Genomic DNA, 25,267 nt, shown 5'->3' with positions numbered 1-25,267 from the left:
AAGTGAACGATTGTTTACCTTTTAAGACTAACAAAGCATGCTAGAAAGTGGCTGCAGTTATTAAAACTGAACCAAATATATAGCCACGTGCAACTAATTCTTAAAAAGATTTCTATCTAACTAAAATAGATTAGTAATTACAAAAGCACCATTGAATTATTATCTACTGTAAATGGATCATATTATAGTGTTTTGTGTATGTCTAAGGAATCAATCATATTTTCTTACAATCAAATTAACTCGAACTCACAAAAGATGTAAGAAGCAACATAACTGATACAAATTACGTCATGTGGTGCTGAACATAGAAGGTAGAAATAGTGATAGTTCCATTTGAGTTTCAAACTTAGCAAACTTGAGATCTTTTAAGAGATACGTTCTTATAGTTGCACCATATATTTGTCCATTCCAATCAAACTCAATCACCACAAATTTATCAAAAAAGCTGTAAAAACATATTGTAATTATCTTTTAGAAGGTTAAACATGCAATTGAGTTCTTACAGTTATACTTCATGTGGTTCCTTATATAGAAGGTAGATACAATGATAGTACTCTTTAATTTTGAATCATAGTACTCTTTAGGTTTGAATCTTTACAAACTCGAGATCTTTCAAGAAGAAATGTTCTTACAGTTGTACCACATATTCTTCCATTCTTGTAAAACTCAAGCTCGACAAATTTAGCAAAATGACTATAAATAACAGATTGTAAGTCGTGTGCATCTTAAAAATTACAAAATATCTGTAAATAACATATTGTAAGTTGTAAATAATAGATTGAATTTAATTTTGATAACTTAATGTACTAGTTACAAAATCACAAGCTGTGTGCATTTTATGTTTTTTCTTATCGTTTATATTTTCTTAATCTATTTTTATGTGTTCTCCAAGGTTATGGCACCTAGTAAGCAATGGATGCAGCTTTCTCTTGATAATCAGGTCGACCAAGCCTATTTAGTTGGGGTGAAATAGCTTTTGGATTATGCTTTTCAGGGATCAAAAGAAGAAGATAAAATACAATGTCCATGTTACAGATGTAGTACAACATTAGAAACTCCTGAGATGATTGATACACATTTGAAAGTATATGAAATAATTCAAAATTATACTTTTTGGTATCACCATAAAGAATTATACAACTATAGGATCATCTAATCCTAGAAAGGTAAAAAGAGTTTGAGGGAGCAACAAGTGTAAAGAAGTCGCATCACTTGAAGTTGGAAAGAAGTTGAAAGTAATATTTTACAATAATTGAACAGTTGGAACAAATAGCAATCTATTTTTGAGGCACTTGGGAAAAAAAATTGTGACGGTAATATGTTTCCATTGGGAGTACCATCGTGGAGGGACATTAAGCAACAAAAGTTGGATCACATGTGGGCAGCTATTGAGGTACGATTATGAATTACATCATCATTATGTTTATATTCAAGTTTTTCTGCTGTCTGTTAAATATTACATGAATCTAATCAACTAATCAAAATGATAAAACGAAGGATATCTACTAAGAAGACTACACTTGTGTAACTACTATCCAATGTTTAACTTGATGAATCATAACTTAGTTTTCTTATATTTCCAATATTAACCATTGTTGCACATCTTTTTCTTTCTCAATTTTATACATACTTTTTGTATAGTTGACACACAATGTTCAAGTCTCCTTTTGTAGGATAAATTTGAGAGTGTCTACTTCGATGATCATCATGATCATATATTTGGATGGATGAATGAGTTATGGAACAAATGGAGAGGATATTTGCACGCTACTTATGTGAAGAATAAGCCAATTGTTCATGCTCTTAAGAATATTCCAAAGGGAGTAGAAAAGAAGGAATGGGAGTGGTTAGTTAAGGAACATTTTTGTTCCGAAAGTATCCAGGTATACCTAGAGATCTAATAGCCTATATTTTTTAAGTATCCATTTTGCAACTCATCGTGATATTTAGATGTGAAATTTTTTTTAAACTTAGTAAGTTTTCTTAGATATGACTGTTTTACATAACAATACAGGCGAGGAGCAATAGAATTGCAGAAAATCGAGCTATATTCTTTGAGACTCGTAAGAATGATAGCATGCTTGTTGAACCAGAAGCAATTGAAAAACATGTGCGTTTGGTAAATTCAATATGTAAATTACTTCAAATTATTATTGAATCAGTTGAAATATACTTTTTTATGTTTTGCAAGCTCAAATCGAAGAAATACTAAATGCTGAATATGTTTTGCAAGCTCAAATCGAAGAAATACTAAATGTTGAGCCATCTCTGCCTAGCATAGAGATTGTAGAAAAGTGTTGTGGACGTCAAACCCATAGCCATGTATTTGGCTTTGGGGGTGGAGTAAAGGCAAAGGACATGAGGAAAATAAATAGTTGAATGATCGCTTGTCTACCATAGAAGATGAGCTGAAAGAAATAAGAAAAATGAAAGAACTCTTTGCTGCTCAACAATCGCATAACCCACATACGACATCACCCGTATCATTTGAGTGACCATTGACTTTTTTTGCTGACCAAGTAAGTAACAATTTACCAAACTATATTTGCGGATAGTCGTTTAAGCATTTAGTGTATGGCTGAACTCTTATATGATTGATCGTGTTTAGAGGAATTTCTTCACTTCTGAGGTTCTTTGTTGGTGATTTTTTTTATCTTAGCCGGTGGCTGTTTGATCATCTATATACAGGTAATGCTCAATATAACTAGAAATGATCATTGATGAAATTAACAGTTTATAGACTTTGGCCCTTAGTTATTGGACCAACGCTTTACAACTTGAGTTATTTATGTTATGATTCAGGATACATATTGGAGAATTTTTTGTTTGTTGGATTGATAAAGGAAAATGGTTTTGATATTGGGCATCTCCAAGGTGTTTATATATAGATGACAAATTCAATAATGCTATATATGAATCATTATACATATGCTGGGATAGAGCTGATTTTGTTGATAAAACGGAGAAAAATTCGAGCAAATAGAATTATGTTATTGATATTGATTAGTCTTTAGATGAGTACTATTGATAACATGAGAACATTAGTAATAGCTACCACATCTGAAATTCATCAGGTTTTCCGAGTTATTTTAATGTTTGTGTCATTTCTTCCTTAGACAGAAATTGGAAAACTGATACGCATTCAGTTTTAGCCTTTTAGTAGCTACAACAGTAGTGATAGCTACCACATTTGAAATGCTTCAGTTGTTTCAAATTATTTTAATGTTTTTTGTCGTTTCTTCTCTAGATAGAAATTTGAAAACTGATACACATTAAGTTTTAACCTTTTAGCAGCTAGAACAGTAGTAATAGCTACCACATCTGAAATTCATCAGGTTTTCCGAGTTATTTTAATGTTTGTGTCATTTCTTCCTTAGACAGAAATTGGAAAACTGATACACATTAAGTTTTAGCCTTTTATATGTCTTGGAAATTGTTGCTTCTTGTGTGCAAGCATATTTAAGTGAAAGAACCATTATACTCAACCTATTACGATAAGCAGTAGTAAAGTTATATACTTCTTACTCCAAAAGTTCTCTGAATAGAATTGTAAGTGAAAGTTGGGACTAAAGTAAGAGTTAGATGATAAAGCACAACAAATAAATTATGCTTTGTCCACTATGAATCAGATTACAAGATAAAAATGTCAGGAAAGAAGAAGTAACAACATCCTAGCAATATACAGAAACTCTCGGCCCTATAAGACTTACCCCTTATGAATAGGCTTTTATCGATGCAAGAAGAACTTTGACATCACTCTCTGTTGCTGCTTTACATCAAGTTTCCCATCCATATATCGAATCTCTCAGCCTAAAGTCCAGCAAAAGAGAGATTTGAGTTGCACCTTTATCTGGTTTAGAGGATCAAGTAACTCGCTAAATGTCATAACCCTCTCCTTTTTGGTAGCTATTGGTAGCCAATGTAGGTGTTTTAACAGTGAAGCTATTAGACTCATCTTGTGCATGTAGAGTTTCTACAAAAGCACCAAGTTTCAAAACTAACTTCTTCAACAGTCAAGGACTAACATGTATCATTAGAATTGCTTAAAAAATCATTGCCTTCTTTATCTCTGTTTTTTAATTTTCTACATGTACAATTGCAGGCACATAGTTTGAGATTGTTTGGCTCCTACAAGGATTAATGATGAGAAGAAAACAATGATAACTTGTTTGTTTCCCCTTCTACAATAATAACCTGGTGGTTTATAGCTGAAACAGTAATATATATCATGCTTGTTTAGTTCCTCTGCAACAACTTGTTTCCCTTAAAACATAATATAAATCTTCTTGGTGGAGAATTTATCCATTTGTGCTAGCTTATGACACTGAATTTGTACTTTCGATATAGATTGGATTTTGGTGAATGCATCTCAAAGTTTTGTTAATCATTTTTTCTTATGTTCTTGCAGCTTGTTGATATTCTGGATTACCCTTGGTGAATTTTAGAGTTGTTTTGTGAAGAATGAAGCTACAAGTCAAGATGCAAGTTTAGAATATGCACACGACCATTATTACTTTGCTAGGAAAGTTGTGCAAAACATGAAATCGTAGTTTAGCTTGGGATATTGTTAATTTGCTAAAACAAAATTGTTAATTAAATATTGAAATTAACACTATGCGATGTTTACCTATTTTATATTTATATTTGCCTTTTGTATAAAGATTTACCGTAGCAATCTTATTTTTATTGGTAGAACTTATAATACTTTTGTGACATGAAGATCCATAATCATTGGTTGTCAATTAGAGACCAAAAATTTTGCTCGTAGAAAAGTTCTGCTAAGACGAGATAGTTTCTTGTCTCTAAAGGTTCATCTAGGACGAGGTGTTTCTTGTCGCGAAAAACAATCTAGGACGATGTGGTTGCTCGTAAAGAAAAAGTAATCTAGGACGAGGTAGTTGTTCGTCCCTAAAGAGTATTCTAGGACGAGTTCGTTGCTAGTCTCTAAAGGGTTTAATGACAAAAAAAGGACTAGCTTTCAAAGAAGAAAATCATCTATTTGGGACGAGATATGTAGTCTCTAAAAGTACTTTGGCGACCAGCTTTGATTCCGTCGTTAAACACATTTAGCGACCAGTTAAAGGAACCCGTCCCAATTAACCTTTAGCGAAGAAGCATTTTAGGACAGGTGGCGACTAGCCTTTTCCCGTCTCAAAAGACTATTTGGGACCGTATTTGGACTTTCTAGGACCAGATTTCCCTTCCTTAGAGACTGTTTTTCTTGTAGTGAACATTGCAACATTAATACATACACAAGTATCATAATGAAGCAAGAATAAGCATACATCACACAAACATAGAATCACAACCTCACCTACCTCGAAACAAGCTTGAAACAATAAGAAACTTAATCCTTCCCTTTTCGAATTCGTTCCGCTAGTTCTTGGTTTACAAACAATTAATATAATATGGGAATCGATAAACAATCATTAATCACCCAAATTACTAATAATTCTATGAACCCTAGATCGACCTATTATCCCAATTATCCAATTTAGGGTTGTTTCCACCATAGAATCTATAACAAAATCCTCCCCCAACAATATTCACCCATTCTCTTACGTTTTACGGATCGAGAAACTGATTCGAGGAGTGAAAAACTTACCTTTAGCCTCAAGAATGGTGAAAAACGAGTATGAGTCGCCTGGGGGTTGTTCCTTGGCTCTAAAAGTCGAAAAGTGCCAAATAAGGTCGTTTTAGGGGTTTATTAACGACATTAAATCTCGTCTGGCCCGCCACAGCGGCTCTCACCCGCTGTAGCGGAGGCGCCAGAGTGACCCAAATTCCCGCTAAAGAGGCATTCTTGAACCAATGAGTTATCCATCTTTCACCAATGATTTGAAGTCTCGCAGTACCCGCCACAGTGCACCATATCCCGCTGTAGCGACCCCGCCATAGCGACCAACCTCCCGCCAAGGCGGCACAACTGGAACCAGAAAGCTATTTAAAGAATTCCAAAATTCCCTTTTCACAACACACTTTTAACCCACGTCAATCAGAAAATACCATTTGCGCTAAGATCGATTCCGAAAGTTCTTCTCGCCCGAATTCAGTTCCATAAAGTCGTACGGTTTCCTTAACACGTTATCTAACTACTCATGCAATCAAAATCAAAAATAACTCGGCCGATTGTTACCAAATTTCCCCACACCTCAAGGACTCTGATTTTGTCCAAATCTAGACAAGGTTGGAAAAATACAAATACGAAAAAGTTTTTCCGACCCCAAATTTTTCCCCGTTGACATTTTTGTAACGACAGAACCCGGTCGTTACATAATGCTCATGTCACATTTCCTCCTGTAACAACATCCAATTCTATATTTTGTACTCTAGATAACATGGATGTCAGACAATATATTTATTGTAGATGCAATTCATCCTTTAGGATTTATCAAGTTGGCTGTGTAATTTTTTATTATCATTGTCCGAGAGAATTCACCTCATGGTCGACCTAAATATGTGGCAACATTGTTCAAATCTTGGTTAGCCTTTAAAGTGCAATTTTAAAGCACGACTCCAGTTGGAGTGTTCTTAAGTTCTCTCTGTTGTGTTGTGTTTGTATTACATAGTCTAGCTTATGAAACGTGTACTTGAATTATGTAGTTTTAAAATAAAGTCGTCCTGCCACTGCAAATATAGTTTATTGTGCTGTAAATTTCGCAATTCCAATAAAAGTGACGGTTGCTTTTTGTATATAGGGTGTCTTGATAACCATCGAAACAACATCTATAGAAGGAAGTCAAATTTGTGTGTACTCGTCTATCAGTATTTGATGTTTATTCAGTATAACATCATTTCTAAAGGTGATGTTGTGGGCTGTGAAGCCATTCCCGAGAACCCCCATTGTTACTTGCTATTATGGTTGTATTTATTCCTTCTCCGATGAGGACTATGTTGGTTTTTTAAAAATGTATTCCTGGTATGTGTTTTGTTTAATTTTTATGTAGTATTGCTTAACACAATTATTCGGTGCTTCTTCTATGGATTCAACTATTGTATAACCTAATTATCCTGTTTACTAATCTTACTTTTTTTTTCTATAAATAAGATCATCCTGCATCATTTTGAGTTTGCACTTCTTTTAAATTTGTTGTATACCTTACACACATGTTTGGTAATATATATGTCACTTTTTAAAGACAAAGTTAATTGACATAAAATGCACACGTATCAAACGAAATGCACATATAATGCACGAGATACATGTATTGCTAACTCTTTGTGTAATATGATAATTAGTAGGAAGACACTCCTTAATATATTGTTAGGAAAAAAGCTAAGTAAAGTCGAATTTTGTAGGAATCAATTTGTGAGCATTTATAAAGTGTATGTCAGTAAAATTTGATACTATATTCATATCACTAGTGATGGATGTTCATGTCATATGTTCTTCTATGACAACACTCGATCCTATATTTTGTACTCCAGATAATATGGACGGCGAACAATGATTTATTGTAGATTCAATCCATCCTCTAGGATTTATCAAGTTGTCAATATAACTTTTCATTACCATTGTCGACCTAGATATGTGGCGATATTGTTCATATCTTGGTTAGCCTTTAAAGCGCAATTTTGAAACACGACTCCGGTTGGAGTGTTCTCAAGTTCTGTCTGTTGTGTTGTGGTTGTATTATATTTTTTGGGTAATGGAATTCGTACTTGAATTATATAGTTTTGAAATAGAGTATTCCTGCCATTGCAAATAAAGGCTATTGTGCAATAGATTTCGCAATGCCGATAGAATTGACGATTTCTTTTTGTATATAGGGTGTCTTGATATCCATTGAAACGACATTAATAGAAGGAAGCCAAATTTATTTGTACTGTTATACCATTACCTAGTGTTTATTTGATCCAACATCATTCCTAAAGGTGATGTCGTGGGTTGTGTAGTCATTGCCAAGGACCCCTACTGTTACATGTTATTTTGATAGTATTCATTCCTTCTCCAGTGAGGACTATGTTGGTTTTTTTAAAATGTATTTCTGGTATGTGTTTTGTTATTGCTTAACACAATGTTTCAGTGCTTCTTCTATGGTTTCAACTATTGTATAACCTAATTATCTTGTTTACCAATCTTGCCTTTTTTTCTCTCTACAAATTATAAGATCATCCTACATCATTTTGAGTTTGCACTTCTTTTAAATTTGTTTTATATCTCACACACGTGTTTGGTAATATAAATATGATTTTTTAAAGAGAATATTAATTGACATAAAATGCACGTGTGTCACACAAAATGCACATATAATGCACGAGATACATGTATTTCTAACTCTTTGTGAATATGATAATTAATAGGAAGACACTCCTTAATATATTGTTTAGGAAAAAATCTAACAAGTAATGTGGAATATTGGCGGAAATCCATTTGTGAGCATTTATGACAATAAAATTTGATACAATATTCATATCACTAGTGATGGATATTCATGTCATATGCTCTTATATAACAACACCCGATCCTATATTTTGTACTCTAGATAATATAGACAGTGAACAATGATATATTGTAGATTCAATCCATCCTTTAAAATTTATCAAGTTGTCAATGTAACTTTCATTATCACTGTCTAAGAGAATTTATCCCACGATCGACCTAAATATGTGGCTACATTGTTCAAATCTTTGTTAGCCTTTAAAGTGCAATTTTGAAGCACGACTTTAGTTGGAGTGTTCTCAAGTTCTCTCTGTTGTGTTGTGGTTGTATTATATTGTTTGGGTAATGGAATACATACTTGATCGAATTATGTAGTTTTAAAACAGTAGTGTCGTCCTGTCACTACAAATAAAGCCTATTGTACTATAGATTTCGCAATCCCGATAGAATTGACGATCCTTTTTGTATATAGGGTATCTTGATATTCGTCGAAATAGCATGTATAAAAGGAAACCAAATTTGCTTGTACTCTTATACCACTACTTGGTATTTATTCTATCCAACATCATTCCTAAAGTTGATGTCATGTGTTGTGAAGCCATTCCAAAGGACCCCACTATTGTAGTGTCATACGTTTTGTTGCCATCGCCAAAGCTTATATTACATGTTATTATGATTGTATTCATTCCTTCTCCAATAAGGACTATGCTGGTCTTTTAAAAATGTTTTCCTGATATGTGTCTTGTTTAATCTTTATGTAGTAGTGCTCAACGCTATAATTTGGTGCTTCTACTATCGCTCCAACTATTGTATAACTTGATTATCTTGTTTACCAATCTTTTTTTTCTCTACAAATTAATCATCCTACATCATTTCAAGTTTGCAATTTTTCTAAATTTGTTATATGCCTCACACACATGTTTGACAATATATATGTAATTTTTTAAAGAAAATATAATTGATATAAAATGCATGTGTGTCGCAGGAGATGCACATATGTCGCATGAAATGCATATATGATGCACGAGATGCACCTATGTTGCACACAATTACTAATTTTATTCAATATACTTTTGACATTTACTTAAGGATTAACTTTAGGTCATTAATTTCATTAAACTTCCCCAACTTAAGAGGACATTCAGAATACAGAGCAGTTATAATAATTATAATATTATTCTTAAAAAGAATTTCTCCTTAATTTTTTTAGGAAAATATATTACTATTAGAAGGAAGGAGAAGAGAAGGAAAATAATATATAAGTGAGATAGTTGAAATAGCTCCTAAATATTATTCTAGTTGATAAAGGTTTATGTTTCGGAAGAAAGACAAATATTGTTACAAATAGTATATAGCAATTTTACAGGTGAACCTATATCAATATTATTTATTTGAACTTCATTAATGTACTTGCTTATTTCTATTTATTTCAAGTTTCGCTTGTGGTATTTGGTAGGAAAAAATCGTGTTATTTTAACTAATATATTTTGTCTGAAAATGTAAAAAAAAAATTAAGTGTTATTCAAAATCATAACTTCCTCCCCTTTGGCATTATAAATACGGAAAAAGAACAAAAATACTTCTGAACTATAGAAAAAGGTCTAAAAATACCCTTAATTCATCTTTTGGTCTAAAAATACCCTTCTATTCATCCTTTTGGTCTAAAAATTTCCTTCCATTTACCTTTTTGGTTGACTTATTCCCTTGAAACTAATAAGTAATAACCCTCTTTTTTTTTTAAGTACTTTACTATGTGTCATTTTCTTATTGGATGAAATAAAATCTACCTCTATTAATTTTTCCATAATTTATCCAAATCAAAACAATATACTTCTTCAAGACCTCAAAAAAAAAAAAAATTTAAATCTAGTAATTTGTATTTTCTATAGATTTTTTTAAAAAAAAAAAAAAGAATCGGTTTAGATAATTTATATATTTAAAAAAATATTAGTAATTCCACAATTATAAGGACATATTATACCATCATAAATCCTAAAGTCTATCTTCTTTTTTTTTCTTTTTTTTTAAATGATCATTTAATATTTTTTACTAATACTCTCTGGAACAACTAATTTCAAAGAGAAAAGAAGAGAAAAAATATAGATTGTCGTCGGCCATAGTCCGTAGGAAAAACTAAAAATAGGATAAAAGAGGAAAAAAAATATAATGTGATATGGATAAGATAATATTGTTATTATCATCATATTGTTTATTTGTTTATGCAGTATTAATTATTTATATCATGTTTAAAATTTTGATTTACTTAATTAAATCTTAATCATTAATTTTTCCTTATAGCATGTGCCTTCAATCCAAGTAAGAACTTGGGAAAATAGAAAGAGAAAACAAAGAGAGGAGCCGGATCTTAAAGAAACTATAAAATAAAAAGCTACAGCAAATATAAAAACCTGTTAGATTTTTCTAAAAAAATAAAATAATTGAGGTCTTAAAGAAGTATATTTTTTTAGCTTGGATAAATTATGGGAAAAAAATCTAGTTGAGATGAGGATTTTATTTCATCCAATAAGAGAATGACACATAATAAATATTTAAAAAAAAAAACAAAATAAAGAGAAGGTTGTTAGTCTCAAGAGTATAAGTGAGCCAAAAAGATGAATGGATGGGTATTTTTAGACAAAAAAAATGAGTAGAAAGGTATTTTTAGACCAAAAGATAGATAAAAGGTATTTTTAAACCTTTTCCTATAGCTTAAGAGTATGTTTTACCCTTTTCATTATAAATATGTATTTGTTCACACACTTTCAAACAATCTATATTTTCTCCTTTTACAACAACTTTCTCAAATTTACCCCATGAATTGTTAATCTAACAACTTTAAGGTATTAAATTATTATTGAGTCCAATATGTTTCTTCTTCTCGTAATACTAATGCATGAATTTCTATATGAATTTTGAATTTCCTAAATCACAAAATCCATATATAAAATTCGACAGAATACCTTGACAACTCCTAGATTCGCTCCTACCAACAACTATTTTTTACTCCCTCCGTCCACAATTGTTTGTTAGGGTAAGGTCATGCACATCCCTCAAGGAAAATTTAATACAAGGTGTAATTTGACTAATATAATCCTACTATACCAAGAATACCAAAAGTCCACATAACTTTTCAATTGAACTACACTATCATTAAGGGCAGAATTGGAAAAAATTAACTAATTATTTCTTGATTGTTTAAATTGACAATTAATCTTGGACATCTATTTTTAGTATACCTGCCAAACAATTGTGGATAGAGGGAGTATTTCCTAAGAGAATTGATTTTGTTATGTATCATGTAATGTTGTGGATGCTTGATATGCTCAATGATAAGTTTAAAATTTATTTGAAATATGAATCTTGTCTCGTCTTGAAAGAAGAAAACTTTTTGATTTGTGTGATGCATTAACTTTCTTTGTTTTTGTATTATAAAATTAATATTAAAATACATGTATTATTTATCTACTAGGGAAGTGGGGAAGAATTAATTAAATATCCTATGGAGTTTGGACATGAAAAGGCCTAACTTAGCAAAACCTATGATTCTAAAACGGAAAAGAGTCATATTTATTTTTGTACTTTTATAAATAAGTCCATAAGTCATATATATTTGTTATTTTCTTCGTTTCTTTTAGTTGTCATGATTTTCTAACTTTTTTAGAGTTAAATAATAAGAATTTTGACTAACATTTACATACGATCTATTGTTTAATCATATTGATATGAAAAATAATGTAATTTATAGTACTTTTCGTATTGTTTTTTGAATATCTAAATTTTTAGTTTAAAATATCGAATTAATGTAATTTAATTTAGGGAAAAATACTCCACCTTTGACCGAAATTGTTGTTACGATACCAAACTTTATGGAGGACCCTTTACCCCCCATATACTTTTTAATAGTGTATTTTAAAGGTGTACATATATGCCCACGTGGACATCATAAATATTGCATAATTATAAATAGAACGTGTTCACGTGGGCACATATATACCTTTAAAATACACTATTAAAAAGTATATGGGGGGTAAAGGGTCCTCCATAAAGTTTGGTATCGTAACAACAATTTCGGCCAAAGTTGGAGTATTTTTCAAACCATTTTCCCTTTAATTTAACTTTGAAAAATTAATCAAATTGACTTTCTAAAAACGCAACATGATGGCTAAAACTCTTAAGTCTTATCATTAAATATTACAATTTACATGAAGTATTAATAATCAAATTTTAAATTTTAAAATATAGTTACTATGAATAATTCAATAAAAGAGATTCTTAACAGATGAGTAATTTCTGAAAATAGGTATTAAAGTCAATAGCGGACTAGTAAAAATAATCGAAAGGAGAAAAAAAAGAGAAAAAAAAACTTAAGGACTAAAATGTTGTTGATGGTTCATTTCTTGTTATGCACAATCAAATACTCATAAGTAAAGGTACTTAATGATGTCAACCAGTATAAATTTAATGGTAATATATGTATTCTTTTATTTTTTTTATCTTCTAAGTCTAGCTTACTCACTGATTTTCAGCAGTTTTCTAATAGTTGCAACTACCCATTTGTCTATAATAGCCTGTAATCGAATCACATCCCAAAAACCCGTCTCATTATTGTTATCTCGTTTTATTTGCTGCTATTTGTAGTTGATAATTTCTCAACCAAAACCCCCCATTTGACATTCGTGTCACCCCTTGATTTGAATTATATTTTTATTCGATAATGTCTATTCCTATAATTAATTTGAACATATTTTTACTTACCTATTGAATCTTAAGCACGTACTGCTCCCTGTGGAATTCGACCCCAACTCATTTAGTTGGGTTATTATACTGACTAACGATTATTGATGCTTAGAACTGGATTAAGTGTCCTTGAAACGTTAATCACTCTCTTTTGATCAAGACATGGATGGGCAACCCTAATTCTCTCTCTATGTCAATGCATGTGTTTGTCAATGGGAAAGTGACAAGAGAAATATGGTATTAGGAACTGGGTTTAATGGGTTAGATGAGTGGGTAAAATATTGTGTTAGGTATACTAATCGAATTTAGAGTAAATTTTAATTGTGATAAAAATATATTCATATATGCACAACGTAGGATAATAAGAGTAGAAAAAAAATGGGACTTAGTTGTTCAAGAACAAATATAAATTCAAAGTTGAATGGTGAGGACAAATATATCAAATAAATATGATACATAAGAGATAAATATAACCTTTTTCTTTTATGAAAGTACAAGAACAAATATGACTCTTTGTTTTAGAAATAAGAGTTTGTTTGGATTAACTTAAAAAAATAACTTTTTAAAAGTAGTTTTTAATGAGTCAAATTTTTGTAACTTTTAAGTTAAAAAATGAAAAAGAAGGGTTGTATCTACTTTTAAAAATTATTTTTAACTTATTTTAAATTATTTTTAACTTTGTCAATCACTCTCAAAAGCTAAAAATAACTTAAAAATAAGTCCGACAAACTTTAAAGTCAATCCAAACGGGCTCTTAAAACCTCTCTCCTTCAATTTCTTTGATTATATTTCTTGTCATTTTAAATTTATATTTATTATTATTATTATTATTATTATTATTATTATTATTATTATTATTATTATTATTATTATTATTATTATTATTATTATTATTATTATTATTATTATTATTATTATTATTATTATTATTATTATTATTATTATTATTATTTCATAATCATTTAACTGTTGTCATAACCTGACAAAGATTGAAATTGTTTAAAAACATGTTGGTAAAGAGTATACCTATAATTATGGCCCCTCAACTATATCATAAGTTATCCTTTTCTTTTTCTTCAATAAAATATGTATAAAATCAATAGCATCTTTGGCATCTATTTCATCACCACTGTTTGTTTACTGTAATTGAACATGCATTCCAAATCACCCCAACTTTGATTATTAAATGAATTCGAATCTCAAGTTGATAAATTAATTTATCGCGAATGAATTTTATTTTTGAGTGGGTGATGTCTCTCGAATATAAATTTTGGGGCTATGTATAGATAAGATTTGAGCTAATTTTGAATTGAATTTTAATCTTAGTTCATTGAAATTTGAAGTTACATTTGTATTTGAATCAAAAGTATATTAAATTATACAATGAATGGTATGAAAATTGTATTTTATATTGTAAGATATTTAATTATGTTAAACTATCAGAAATTAACATAAAATTTATACGCTTATATACAAATTTCATACACGAGTCATGTGTGTAATACATGAATTTTTTTTATGTATTTTATTGATTTGTCAAAAGTAACAAGTAAAAATGAAAATCTATTTTAGGAATAAGTGACAAGTAAAAGGGAACGAATTGAGTATATTCAAAGGGTGACATAGTAAAATTACTCTTCTATTTATAGTTTCTTAAGAAGTGTGCAAAGTCAATATTGGACAAGTATTGTTGGACAGATGGATTAATATTAATACTCTTTCTGTCCATCTTTATTTGTCCACTATACTAAAAATTAGTTATCTAACAATACTTGTCCAGTTTTAAAAAATCAAGAGATAATTTACTATTTTGTGTCTGTTTTACCCTTATTATTAAGTACTATTAATTCTATATCTAATACATTTCTTAAAGCATTAAATTTAATATATTCAAAGAGTAATATTGTAATATTACTTCTATAATTATTTATTGTTTCCTAAGATGAGTATAAAAAAAACTATTGTTGGACAGATGAAGTAAGTTATTTAATTCAACATTTTACGTGACAAATTTCAGATTACAAAATTTAAAGAATTATATACATTTTTAATTTAGGCTTAATACATAGTCAACTCCTTTAAATTATCAGGATATTTCGTTTAGGCACTTAAACTAAGTTATATTTCAAGCTAACACCTCAACTTCTAATAAAACATTCCACTTAAATATTTTCGATTCAAATTTTGAAGAAAAAAAACATGAATTTTCATTTTCTATTAAATAGTTAAGTTAACTAAATAAAATATGATATCATTTTTAATTATATGTATCAACCTCAAGTAAAAAAATATAGGTTGAAATTAGGGATAACAAAATCAAACTCAGCTCACCAAACCCCTTTAAGGTTAAAGGATTATTGACCAACTTACTTATTAGTTCAAACCATTTTGATCTCTTCAAATATAACTCAGCCTGCTCAATTATCAACTCTAATTAAAATGGAGAAAGTAATAATTGCATAAACAATTGGAATTGCTATCTTATCATTTACTCCTTCAGTCCATTTTTAATTGTCATGTTGCGCTTTTCGAAAGTCCATTTAACTGATTTTCATAAGTTAAATTAGATAACATTAATTTGATATCTTAAACAAAAAATTTAGATATTAAAAAACAATACGAAAAGTACTATAAATTGTAATTTTTTGCATATCAATTAGATGAAAAAATACATCGTAAAATATTAGTCAAAAATCTTATTGATTGACTCAATGACAATTTAAAGTAGACAAAGGGAGTACATAGTACGAAAATGACTCGTTTGGCATGTTTTTCAAGAAGTATAGGTCTATTGAAAGCATGGTATGGTATATACTGAATACCATATCAAAACTAAAGTTTTTTATACCGTAGTATGAATATTATGGTATTTGGCATTCGGTACGGTATTTGATATTTATAAAATAAATATCGAAATACCGTATACCATACCAATATTAATCATTCACTAACATGTAGACTCTAACTTGACATAGTGGTATATGTCAAGTTAGAGCCTACATGTTAGTGAATGATTTTTGTGGTGTAAATTATATAGGGCTATGCAGAAATTTAGATAATTTTATTTAAACTTTGCATCTATGACTCTCCGATTGTTATTGAAATGTTCTTTTTGTGATATTATTTAACAAAAGTAGTTGTTGATCTAATATGATTGAGACTTGTGCTTCTGAATTTCTCGTATTCATGTTGATCATCGTATTGGTCTTGCAAGAATACTTGCTAAAGAACAAAGAGAATGGTTCTAACTTATTTTCTAAATGAATTGTAAGGAGAGTTATAAATATATGTAAGTTGAAGTCAAACAAACTATGATTACCGAATATCATATCATAAAATATCGAAATTGAAATCAAATATATCGAACCATACCGACCTAATTTGGTAGGATAATGATATAGTACTTTAGATACTGAATATCAAAGTTACAGTATCAAAATTTTTAAATAACGTACACATGCCCACCCTTAGGTAAGGGGACAAGATATGCTCAGATATTAAGATTGAAAAATTAGACATTCACCGTTTAATAAACCTCTTTGAGTTAATTGATTTTTAGTACTAAGAAACACTCACATCCTATATTTAAATATTTAGAGGAAACAAAGCAACCTGGAGGATTAAATCACTGATATATTGATTAAAGACTTGTTCATATATCATCAACTCGTCCCACCCCACATTGGTTTAGAAAAAAATTATTTCAATTCGCCCTGCATCTGCCCCGCACCCATATAGCCTAAAATCCGTCCCGTCCCGTATTCGTTTCGTCTCATTGTCATCCCTAAGGGTCAATAATGTAAACTAAAGAATTTAACATATAATTTGTATAAGATCTATTAGGCGAAGTCCAAGCGTTGGATGTTGGGAGTTCTTAGGGTGTACAGTTGGGCGCTTAGGACGTAAATCTTACAGAACTAAGCTTCCATACAATGAGTATCAAAGCGTTGTACTAGAGCCTAGAGCCCCGCCCGAGGCGAGTCCCAACAAAGTCTTTTAAAACACTGAACTTATTATTATATCCGATTTTTTTTAGTTGTCATAGTTTTCTTTTTGAGAGTCGAACAATATGAATTTTGACTAACCTTTTAAGATGTATTTTTTCAGCATATTGATGCGGAAAAAATTGCAATTTATAGTACTTTCCGTATAGATTTTGAATATCTAAAATTTTATTTTTAAAATATCGAATTAATGTAATCTAATTTAGCTTTGAAAATTCATTAAATTGACTTTCGAAAATCGCAACATACAACAAAAGGAATCGAGGGAGTATTTTATTATAGCTAAGAGCATATGATAGGAAAGATGAATTTGGTTAGAAATTTTTTGAAACCAGAAAAGTGATAATCGATAGCCAAATTTATAGCCTTATCTAAAATCGTGCGAGTGGCATGCAAACTTTTTTTTTTTTTAAAAATCACTATAAATCGCTCAATAGTAAGTGAGAACGAAAAAGAAATAGATGGTTGTTTAAATCACTCGATATTGAGCGATATGTTTGTTTTGGTTAACTCGAAAAATAAGTGGTCTTTTGTGCATTTTAGAGGAGGGAAATGGTCATTTTGTCTCCGGGCTCATAAATATGACCTTTTTTAGAGTACAAGGACAAATATGATCCTAAAGTTGGATAAAAAAGACATGTATATTGAAAAAGTATAACTAAAGACAAATACAACTTATTCGTGAGAGTACAATGACAAATATGTCCCTTTTCCAGTTCTTAAATGACTATAGTTGGAAATCTTGCTAAAGAGTAATTAGTATGGTGAAATTGCATTATTGGTTTTTGTACAATTCCTAATAATTAATTAGATTGGTTAATGTAAGTAGAGGTGTCAAAAGAAAATGAAAAATTAAACAAACCTATGTCATTTTTTCAATAAATTTGTGGACTTCTATTTAAGTGTATAATCATCTCGAACCATTGGGATGGTCTTTTTAATTTATGAAAAAATCAAAAAAATTCCAAACCGAACGAAATAACCATACATGTGTATGTAAATATTTTATGTATTAACAATATGTTAAATCTAATATATAAATATATTTTATACATTTTTCAAATATAAATATAACCCAAGTCCTAGGCATCTGGTGACTGAACGACTTCTGATCTTTGCTGTTTAACTAGCCTTTAATTAATAAAGTTTAAAATTTAAAAATACTATAATAGATACTCTATCAAACAATACAACAAAACATATGCAAACACTCCTATTAAATGTTTAAGATCAAACAATACGGTAACAAGATTTTACATTCTTGACTTCTTGGTGAAGATTTGAAGTGATTCTTCAAGAACATATTTGCGAAAGAATTTTTTAATAATAGTATATTTGTAGATGATATTTCAAAAGTAAAAAATATAAAATATCCGAAAAATTGGGACGGTACCAATACCAAAGAGAAACCAATATGATTGAGATGGTTTTAAAAAATCTAATTTTGGTTATACATGGTAAAATATCCGAAAAATTGGGACGGTTTAATTTTTTAACTGACTGTACCGTCTCATTTACACCCCTAGTCGTAAGAACGCAATCACCCGAAAAAACTAATGGTAGGTTAACTTGAATTCTTAGGCCTCTAGCAAGCTACTATTTTGTTGTAGTGTGAAGGGCTCTAACAATCTACTATTTTGTCATAGTGTTCCTTCACATGATATGTCACTAATTATTCATTCCAAGCATATATACTCCATTGTTGAGAGATTACACCTCTAATCTGCCTCTTCTGAGAAAAGTTTTGTATCAACAAGTTGTTGAAGATTATTAAACATGCATTATCCATTATATAACTGAAAATCGCCAAATAGTCGATGAGGAAAAACGTTTAGGACATTGGTTTATTCACAAAATGGTACACTGGATTAACAAGAAAGAAAGCCAGTAGAACACTTAGCAAATTATATGCGAAGCACAGGCATTAATGTTGGTATCATTTTGAGAATTGAGTGTACAATGTTATGAGCGCAGACTTACAATTTTCTTTGCTTCTTCACCAGAACATATATTACCACTCGAGGACTGCAACAATCGGGATGCCACTGTGTTTGATCTACACGGCCAATAGTGAAATCCTCTGCAGCAGCTTGTAAGAAGTACTCAAGGATTGCATCTGCCACAAGAAAATCACATGAAATGTAGTATCTATCTCCAGGCTATCTGAAAATTAAATAATATCTAAAGTCTATACCGTTCCGAAGTTCTCCAGCTAAAATAACTGTTGTCTGAGTACCAGAGAGGTCCAGAAGTGTAGCTATCAAATCCACGACAGCTCCCTCACTATATATCACGTCTGATCCAAGGACTGAAATACAAATACATATCAGAACGTGAAATAATAAACTAAAATCATGGATAGCTAAACTGGACAAGTGACCAAAGACCATCCACCTAGACTTAGGAACACAAAAGAAGGGAGAGGAGGGAATGTGAGATGTCAAGCTGAGTGATTCTTTCTAGTAACCGAGAAATCTTCTAGGGCCAACTGGTTCATAGTTCAATACTCAGTGTATAATTGGATAGTCTGTCTACCTTTCTCCACTTAAATACCAGGCTTTCATCCATGACTTGGCTCAAACACTCGACGTGCACCTAACCCACAAATTACATGCTGTACTCTTACCCCGGAACCAAATCCCTGAGGGCCAGCTGATCTGTGATTAGTGCATTCAGACAATGAAATCCTAGAAAATGTGTTGGCATGTTAACGTGGATAGCATGGCATCCCAAGTTTTGTTATGGGTAGAAGGAAGCTTGAGAGGACGCAAATTGCTATAGGAAAAATACACCATTTTCTTTGTAGGATTATGCGGAACCATTGTTTCATATATGGGTAAAATCTAATCAGACCTAAGTTAACTCTGCAGTATCTAGCGACTTGGACAAGTCTAAACTGAAAGTTGAACTAGTCTAAAACTTATATCATAGCCCATACATGTCCACAGCAACTTTTCAACTGAGAGACCTGAAATTAGGTTTTACTTCTGGTCAAACCATGTAAGGCAGCTTCAAAGGAGCATGAGCTAAGGTCAGACATACTGATTCATTCAGAGCTATTATGTAGCCAAATGACATAAATGATCTCCTCTACACTGAAGATGGATTTTCTCCACATTGCTTCTATTGACTGCATACATAGAGCTACCACCAATGGTCAACAGACACATAGCTTTTGAAAGGGAAGATGTTACCCCTTTATCACCTTTTAAGATTAGAGTCTTCATGGATGATTGGAGCGGCCTGACCTCTCATCAGTTACAACTATAAACCCAAAGTATGCCTCAACTAATAGTATCAGATTTATAGACAGCAAGATCTCAAGTTTTGCAAACCCTTCATGCTAAGGCTTATACTCAATAAAGGAAAATGAGAATACAGAATCCATTTTCTCCGAAACATTGCTGGAAGTTTTAACTGAATTTACCACTTCTGTGATTAAACACTAAATAGTATATAATTCTATTTCACATCCTCCCCAAAGAAAATTTCAATTTGAAATGCCCCATGATAAATGAAGGACGGGGATGTGTTGTAAGTACACACTACAAGTTTGAACCCTTCTGCTAGCTGAAGCTTGGTTTTTAAGTCAGCTGAGGGTAGAAGGGCAGACTGTACTCCCTTGAGTTTTAAACCTGTGCACCAAGCCACCAACTGTGGTTAGGCCAGCTTATACATGGGATATCTTGGTTATCAGAAAGAGAGAAGAAAATATCATTTTGAAATATGCATGTGACAACATTGTGAAGGACAATTATACAACCTCAGACAGATGCGTATGGAATTCGATTATGTATTGTAAAGCAACTGCTATATGGAATGAGACCATCTCAGATTATTACCATAATCTGGCAAAGGATTCCTCATATCATTATCCAACTCATCTCCCCATGTGAGCTCATTTACTGTTGCAGAGCCTCTTACATCTCCATATAAATTAGCTTCTACGTTTTTCTTCAGTAGCCTCAGTCTATCTGGGAGGTCAGTGAGAATAACTTGAGCACCCAAAAGAGCTGCAACACAGCTGGAAACATAGAATGAGAAATTTAAGATAAATGAACAATCTCACAGCAGCTGTAAATTTATGACATGCACGGTAAGTGGGTTCAACATTTAATGACTACTACTAGGCAAAAACATTAATTTTATGAGCAAGTAATTTATTTTATGGACATGATATCCCTTGTTTTTTCGTACGCATTGAGACAAGAATCTACAATAGGAACTAATCCAACATAATTTTGTTGGAACATGCATCTATTTCAACCGCTTGACTGACATCCACTAGCTTAAACCAGTAATGACAACAAATGATTTGACAAAATCAGAAATCGAAGGTGCAAAAGATAACAGTATTACCCAACTAATCCACAGCCAGAGCCCAATTCAATGACTTTCTTGCCTTGAAGATGAATTCTTTCTGATTCTACAGCGTGCTCCAAGAATTTCCCAAGGACCACTCCACTATCCCACATTACAGAACCAGTTACTCCAGGAGTGCCCTAAAGTAAACATAGCTTGATTACTAGAAATTGATGAAAGAGAGAGAGTGCAACGGTGAATAATGTCGATGAGACGCTTTGTGTGTGCTAGGAGATCAAAATGTCTCACAACCATTTCTTCTTTCAGCAGATAAAAGCAACATTTCCAGAAAACAAGTAGCAACTAATCCCATTTGTCTTTGGATCATGTCATTGCCAAAGCTTATTAGTCATCTCAAAAGCCACATTACGAAGTGACTTACTAACACAAAACTTTTCTAGTTCAGAATTATCAAGAGTTAAAGCAGAATAAAAAGCTTAAATCCATGTACAGAAAGTATGATCCTGGATATAAAACATCAGTGGAGATAGCGAGTCTGATCTTTCCCTAAATCTGTTTGAGAGATCCATGGTAGCAAGAAGGCAAGCCAAACTAGTGGGTAAAGAAGAGTCCAGGGTATTTGAAGTAATGAGGATCTGATCCATTAGCAATTAGTAATAATACCAGTCCCTCTTATTCCCTGTATAAGGAAGATACCTCAAGGAGATGGGAAGACTATATTACTTACAACACGATGACCTTGAAAGAAAACTGACAAGGTAACGACAACCATAACGGAGTTGCGTTAATATTCTGATTGAATTACCAACTAATGGTTCCAAAATGAATATATGATGATTAAAGTTAAGGAGAAGACCTTGCTCATCAACTATGAATTCTCATGTTTATTTCTTTTGATGTCCTAGTAGTGAGTCTTGTGATGAAATAGGACCATACTAATGCTAGTCATATTAATTTAAGAAGAAGACATGTAAGAAACCTTATAAATATACGTTGTAAAGAAAAAATTGAAAGAGCTGAAATGAGTAATGCAGATAGCGCAGACATTTTGATAGATTGAATGATATCTATTGTACAAAAAGTAGTTGGCTATTTTGTAGAATTTTAAAATGATACTCAAGCTTTCCTAACTAGCTGGTCACATTCTTCTGGACTTGCTCCTCAAGTTTCTTAGAACAATTCAGCAGCTATCTCAGAAGAACAAAGAGTAGGAGCAGCAATAAAAATCCCACACTTTGAGAATCTATCTACGACAACTATTTTGATGCCTTCCCATCAACTTTTGAGTTTCTTCTGAGAAGAAACTTCAGAAGAAACTCCTGCCATTGGGCCTGCTTCAGACCCAGCTTCAATTGAGTTTTGAAGTACGCATTGGCCACGTTGTCCATTCAGACCACAACCTTTGTTCCAAGTAAGTAGACTCGCCATACCAAATACAATTGAGTACCGCCACCATCTCTTTCTCATGAGCAGAATAACGATTTTCCATAGCATTCAACTTTAAGCTCTCAAACGCAACCGGATGATCCTGCAGAACCAAATCACTATACTGCATAATATGATGCATCAGTGTGTACTTCAAATGGTAAATCAAAATCTGGCAGACGCAATATAGATGGCCTTCTTCAATCCATTGAAACCCACGTCACTTGCATCTAACAGAACCCATTTGACACCCTTCTTTAACAAGTTAAAAGAGCAGCCCATTTTGAACAACCCGCTATAGACTTCCTTTTTGAATGCCTTCTCACATTTAGGACAAACTAACAACCATTTGTCAGTTTTTTTTCTATTGAGTAGAATTCCTAGGTGCTAACTAAGCATAAAGAAACTAACTAGTTCCTTTTTCGTGCATTTCTTTTGTGTAATTCATAGCTCAAGAGTCGTTGTTGATATCCTTTTTGTATTTCAACGGGAATTGCGTGAATGCACAATTACAGGACCAAAGGGATTCAGAACACTGTTCTCCAGCTATATACGAAATCTAGTCAAGAGAGCCAATAATGCCTTCTGCATTCTAATTGGCTTTCTACACACAATTGTAATCAACTACTTCAGGCTAACCCAAGCAATTTATACACTGTTCATGCTTTAGAAACTGCTATGCCAAGGAGAAGCCATATGCGTTAAGTGATGTGATAGTGCATGAAAATCTCAAGTTTAACCTTCAGAACCTCCGAAGATATTAGGAAAACATGAAAATTTCAGAAGTTAGTATAATTCTTCCTTTGAAAGGAAAAACACTCTGAAGTCTGATCATTTTATGTTTATAAAGTCTAGATAAATATTTCTAAATTACACGAGTTGAGTACCAAAATTAACTAAAGAGCCATTATCTAATGCCATAGCTAACGAAGATTTACTACTGAAAAAGTAGCTATTCTCAAAAGCATGATGGATGATTCACTCTATCAACTGCAATCAATTCAAAAATAGAAGATAAAAGACAAAAAGAACGCCTTTCTAATCCTTATTACACAATATTAGGACAGAAATACATTGTTTTATCTAATGTCCTCAAAGGGACTTGGACAGAAATACAATCACCAATGCAATTGTGGCTCCTACTTGTATGAATGGAATTTATATTCTTTTTGTTATGATTTCTTGCTTTCATCAATTTTCTAATATGAAATGGATAGGTCATCCTGTCTATCCCGATCTTTTATCTGTTCATCTCGTCAGGTATCTGAATTATACTATTCTGAGGATTCTGCTTTTCAAGTTCAAGTCATCTCGGATACCTCCCAATAAACAAAGAATCTCTTCAAAAATATAACTAACTGATTTATATAACCAAAACAATCAAACATTATTTCAAAACCCCCATAAAAATATAATACATTGATCCAAATTAACCCATTTACAACTTTGTTAAAAATACAAACGGTTCATCTACCATGTAATTGCAAAATTCTTAGTTCAAATTGACCAACTCATACTTAGGGTTAACTCAATTACTTATTCATCAACTCAATTCATTTTAACAAGTTCAAATTAGGCACAAACCAGGTTAGAAGGAGACTGTAGAATGGAGAGAGTCCGTCCACATGCATCAACACGGAGCTGGAGAGAAGTTTGGCGTGCGAAGGCATTGGGTTTTGAAAACGTAGGCTGTTGAATTCCCCACAGTAACATTGTCTCCTCTGTTGGCTCTTCACTGCTCACTAATCTCACCTTCCCTTTGTACATTCCTAGCTCTTCTAGCATCCTCTGTTCCTCTTCATACTCGTATTCATTCTCCTCAGGTTTTCCGGCGACCTTTCTTTCATCTTTTACGACGCCGTCGCCGTTCATGGCTCCGGTGTTCTTAACGCTTAGATAGTCTACAATACTACTTGGGGGAATGCTAATCAAGCTTTAGCTGAGAATTTTAACCACTCTTTGCCCAAAAAAAACAAAAAAAAAAAAAAGAGATGAAAATATTCATAATAATTAAGTCATGTTATAAAATAATATTCTCTCTGGTTCTATTTACTTATCGAATTTTGACTTGTCACACCTATTAAGAAAATATCGATTGATATACTATATTATCCCTATTAATTGATAGGATTTCAAATAGATTTACTCACTAGTCACTACATTTTTCAAAGACATTAACTAAATGTTAATAAATTGGAGGGTATAATAGTAAATAATATATTGTCTTTTCTTGATTTATCGAAAATGACTAGTAAAAAAGGCATCAAATCATATTATATATATATATATATAAAAGAGAAGCCTAGGCCCGCCTACGTGGCGCCACCACAAACCATGATTCCCTTTTAATTTATTTATTTCCCAAACTACCCTTCCCTTTCATGAAAATTTGTGA

The 25,267-nt window shown here is 31.7% G+C and overlaps 1 protein-coding gene across 1 annotated transcript; it reads right to left on the bottom strand.

The window, feature by feature from the left end:
• Nucleotides 1-18,887: 18,887 nt before the first annotated feature.
• On the bottom strand, nt 18,888-24,828 carry LOC102603542 (protein N-lysine methyltransferase METTL21A). Its single transcript, XM_006355714.2, has 5 exons — nt 24,457-24,828; nt 21,484-21,626; nt 20,967-21,148; nt 19,319-19,432; nt 18,888-19,240 (listed from the first exon to the last, which is right to left on the bottom strand). Exons 1-5 carry the CDS (start codon nt 24,742-24,744, stop codon nt 19,101-19,103), a joined length of 867 nt encoding a protein of 288 aa, XP_006355776.1. The 5' UTR covers nt 24,745-24,828; the 3' UTR covers nt 18,888-19,100.
• Nucleotides 24,829-25,267: the final 439 nt, after the last annotated feature.

This window comes from Solanum tuberosum, unplaced genomic scaffold (genome assembly GCF_000226075.1).
Source record: "Solanum tuberosum cultivar DM 1-3 516 R44 unplaced genomic scaffold, SolTub_3.0 scf00208, whole genome shotgun sequence".
Lineage (NCBI taxonomy): Eukaryota > Viridiplantae > Streptophyta > Magnoliopsida > Solanales > Solanaceae > Solanum > Solanum tuberosum.
This window is presented reverse-complemented; position numbering and strand designations above follow the sequence as displayed.

Coding starts and splice junctions, on each gene's coding strand:
- LOC102603542 (XM_006355714.2), bottom strand. CDS start 24,744: ATGAACGGCGACGGCGTCGTAAAAGATGAAAGAAAGGTCGCCGGAAAA. Junction 19,433..20,966: donor GAATCCTTTGCCAGATTATG/GTAATAATCTGA, acceptor TTTGTATTTCAG/TCCTTGGATCAGACGTGATA. Junction 19,241..19,318: donor AGCTGGAGAACTTCGGAACG/GTATAGACTTTA, acceptor TTCTTGTGGCAG/ATGCAATCCTTGAGTACTTC.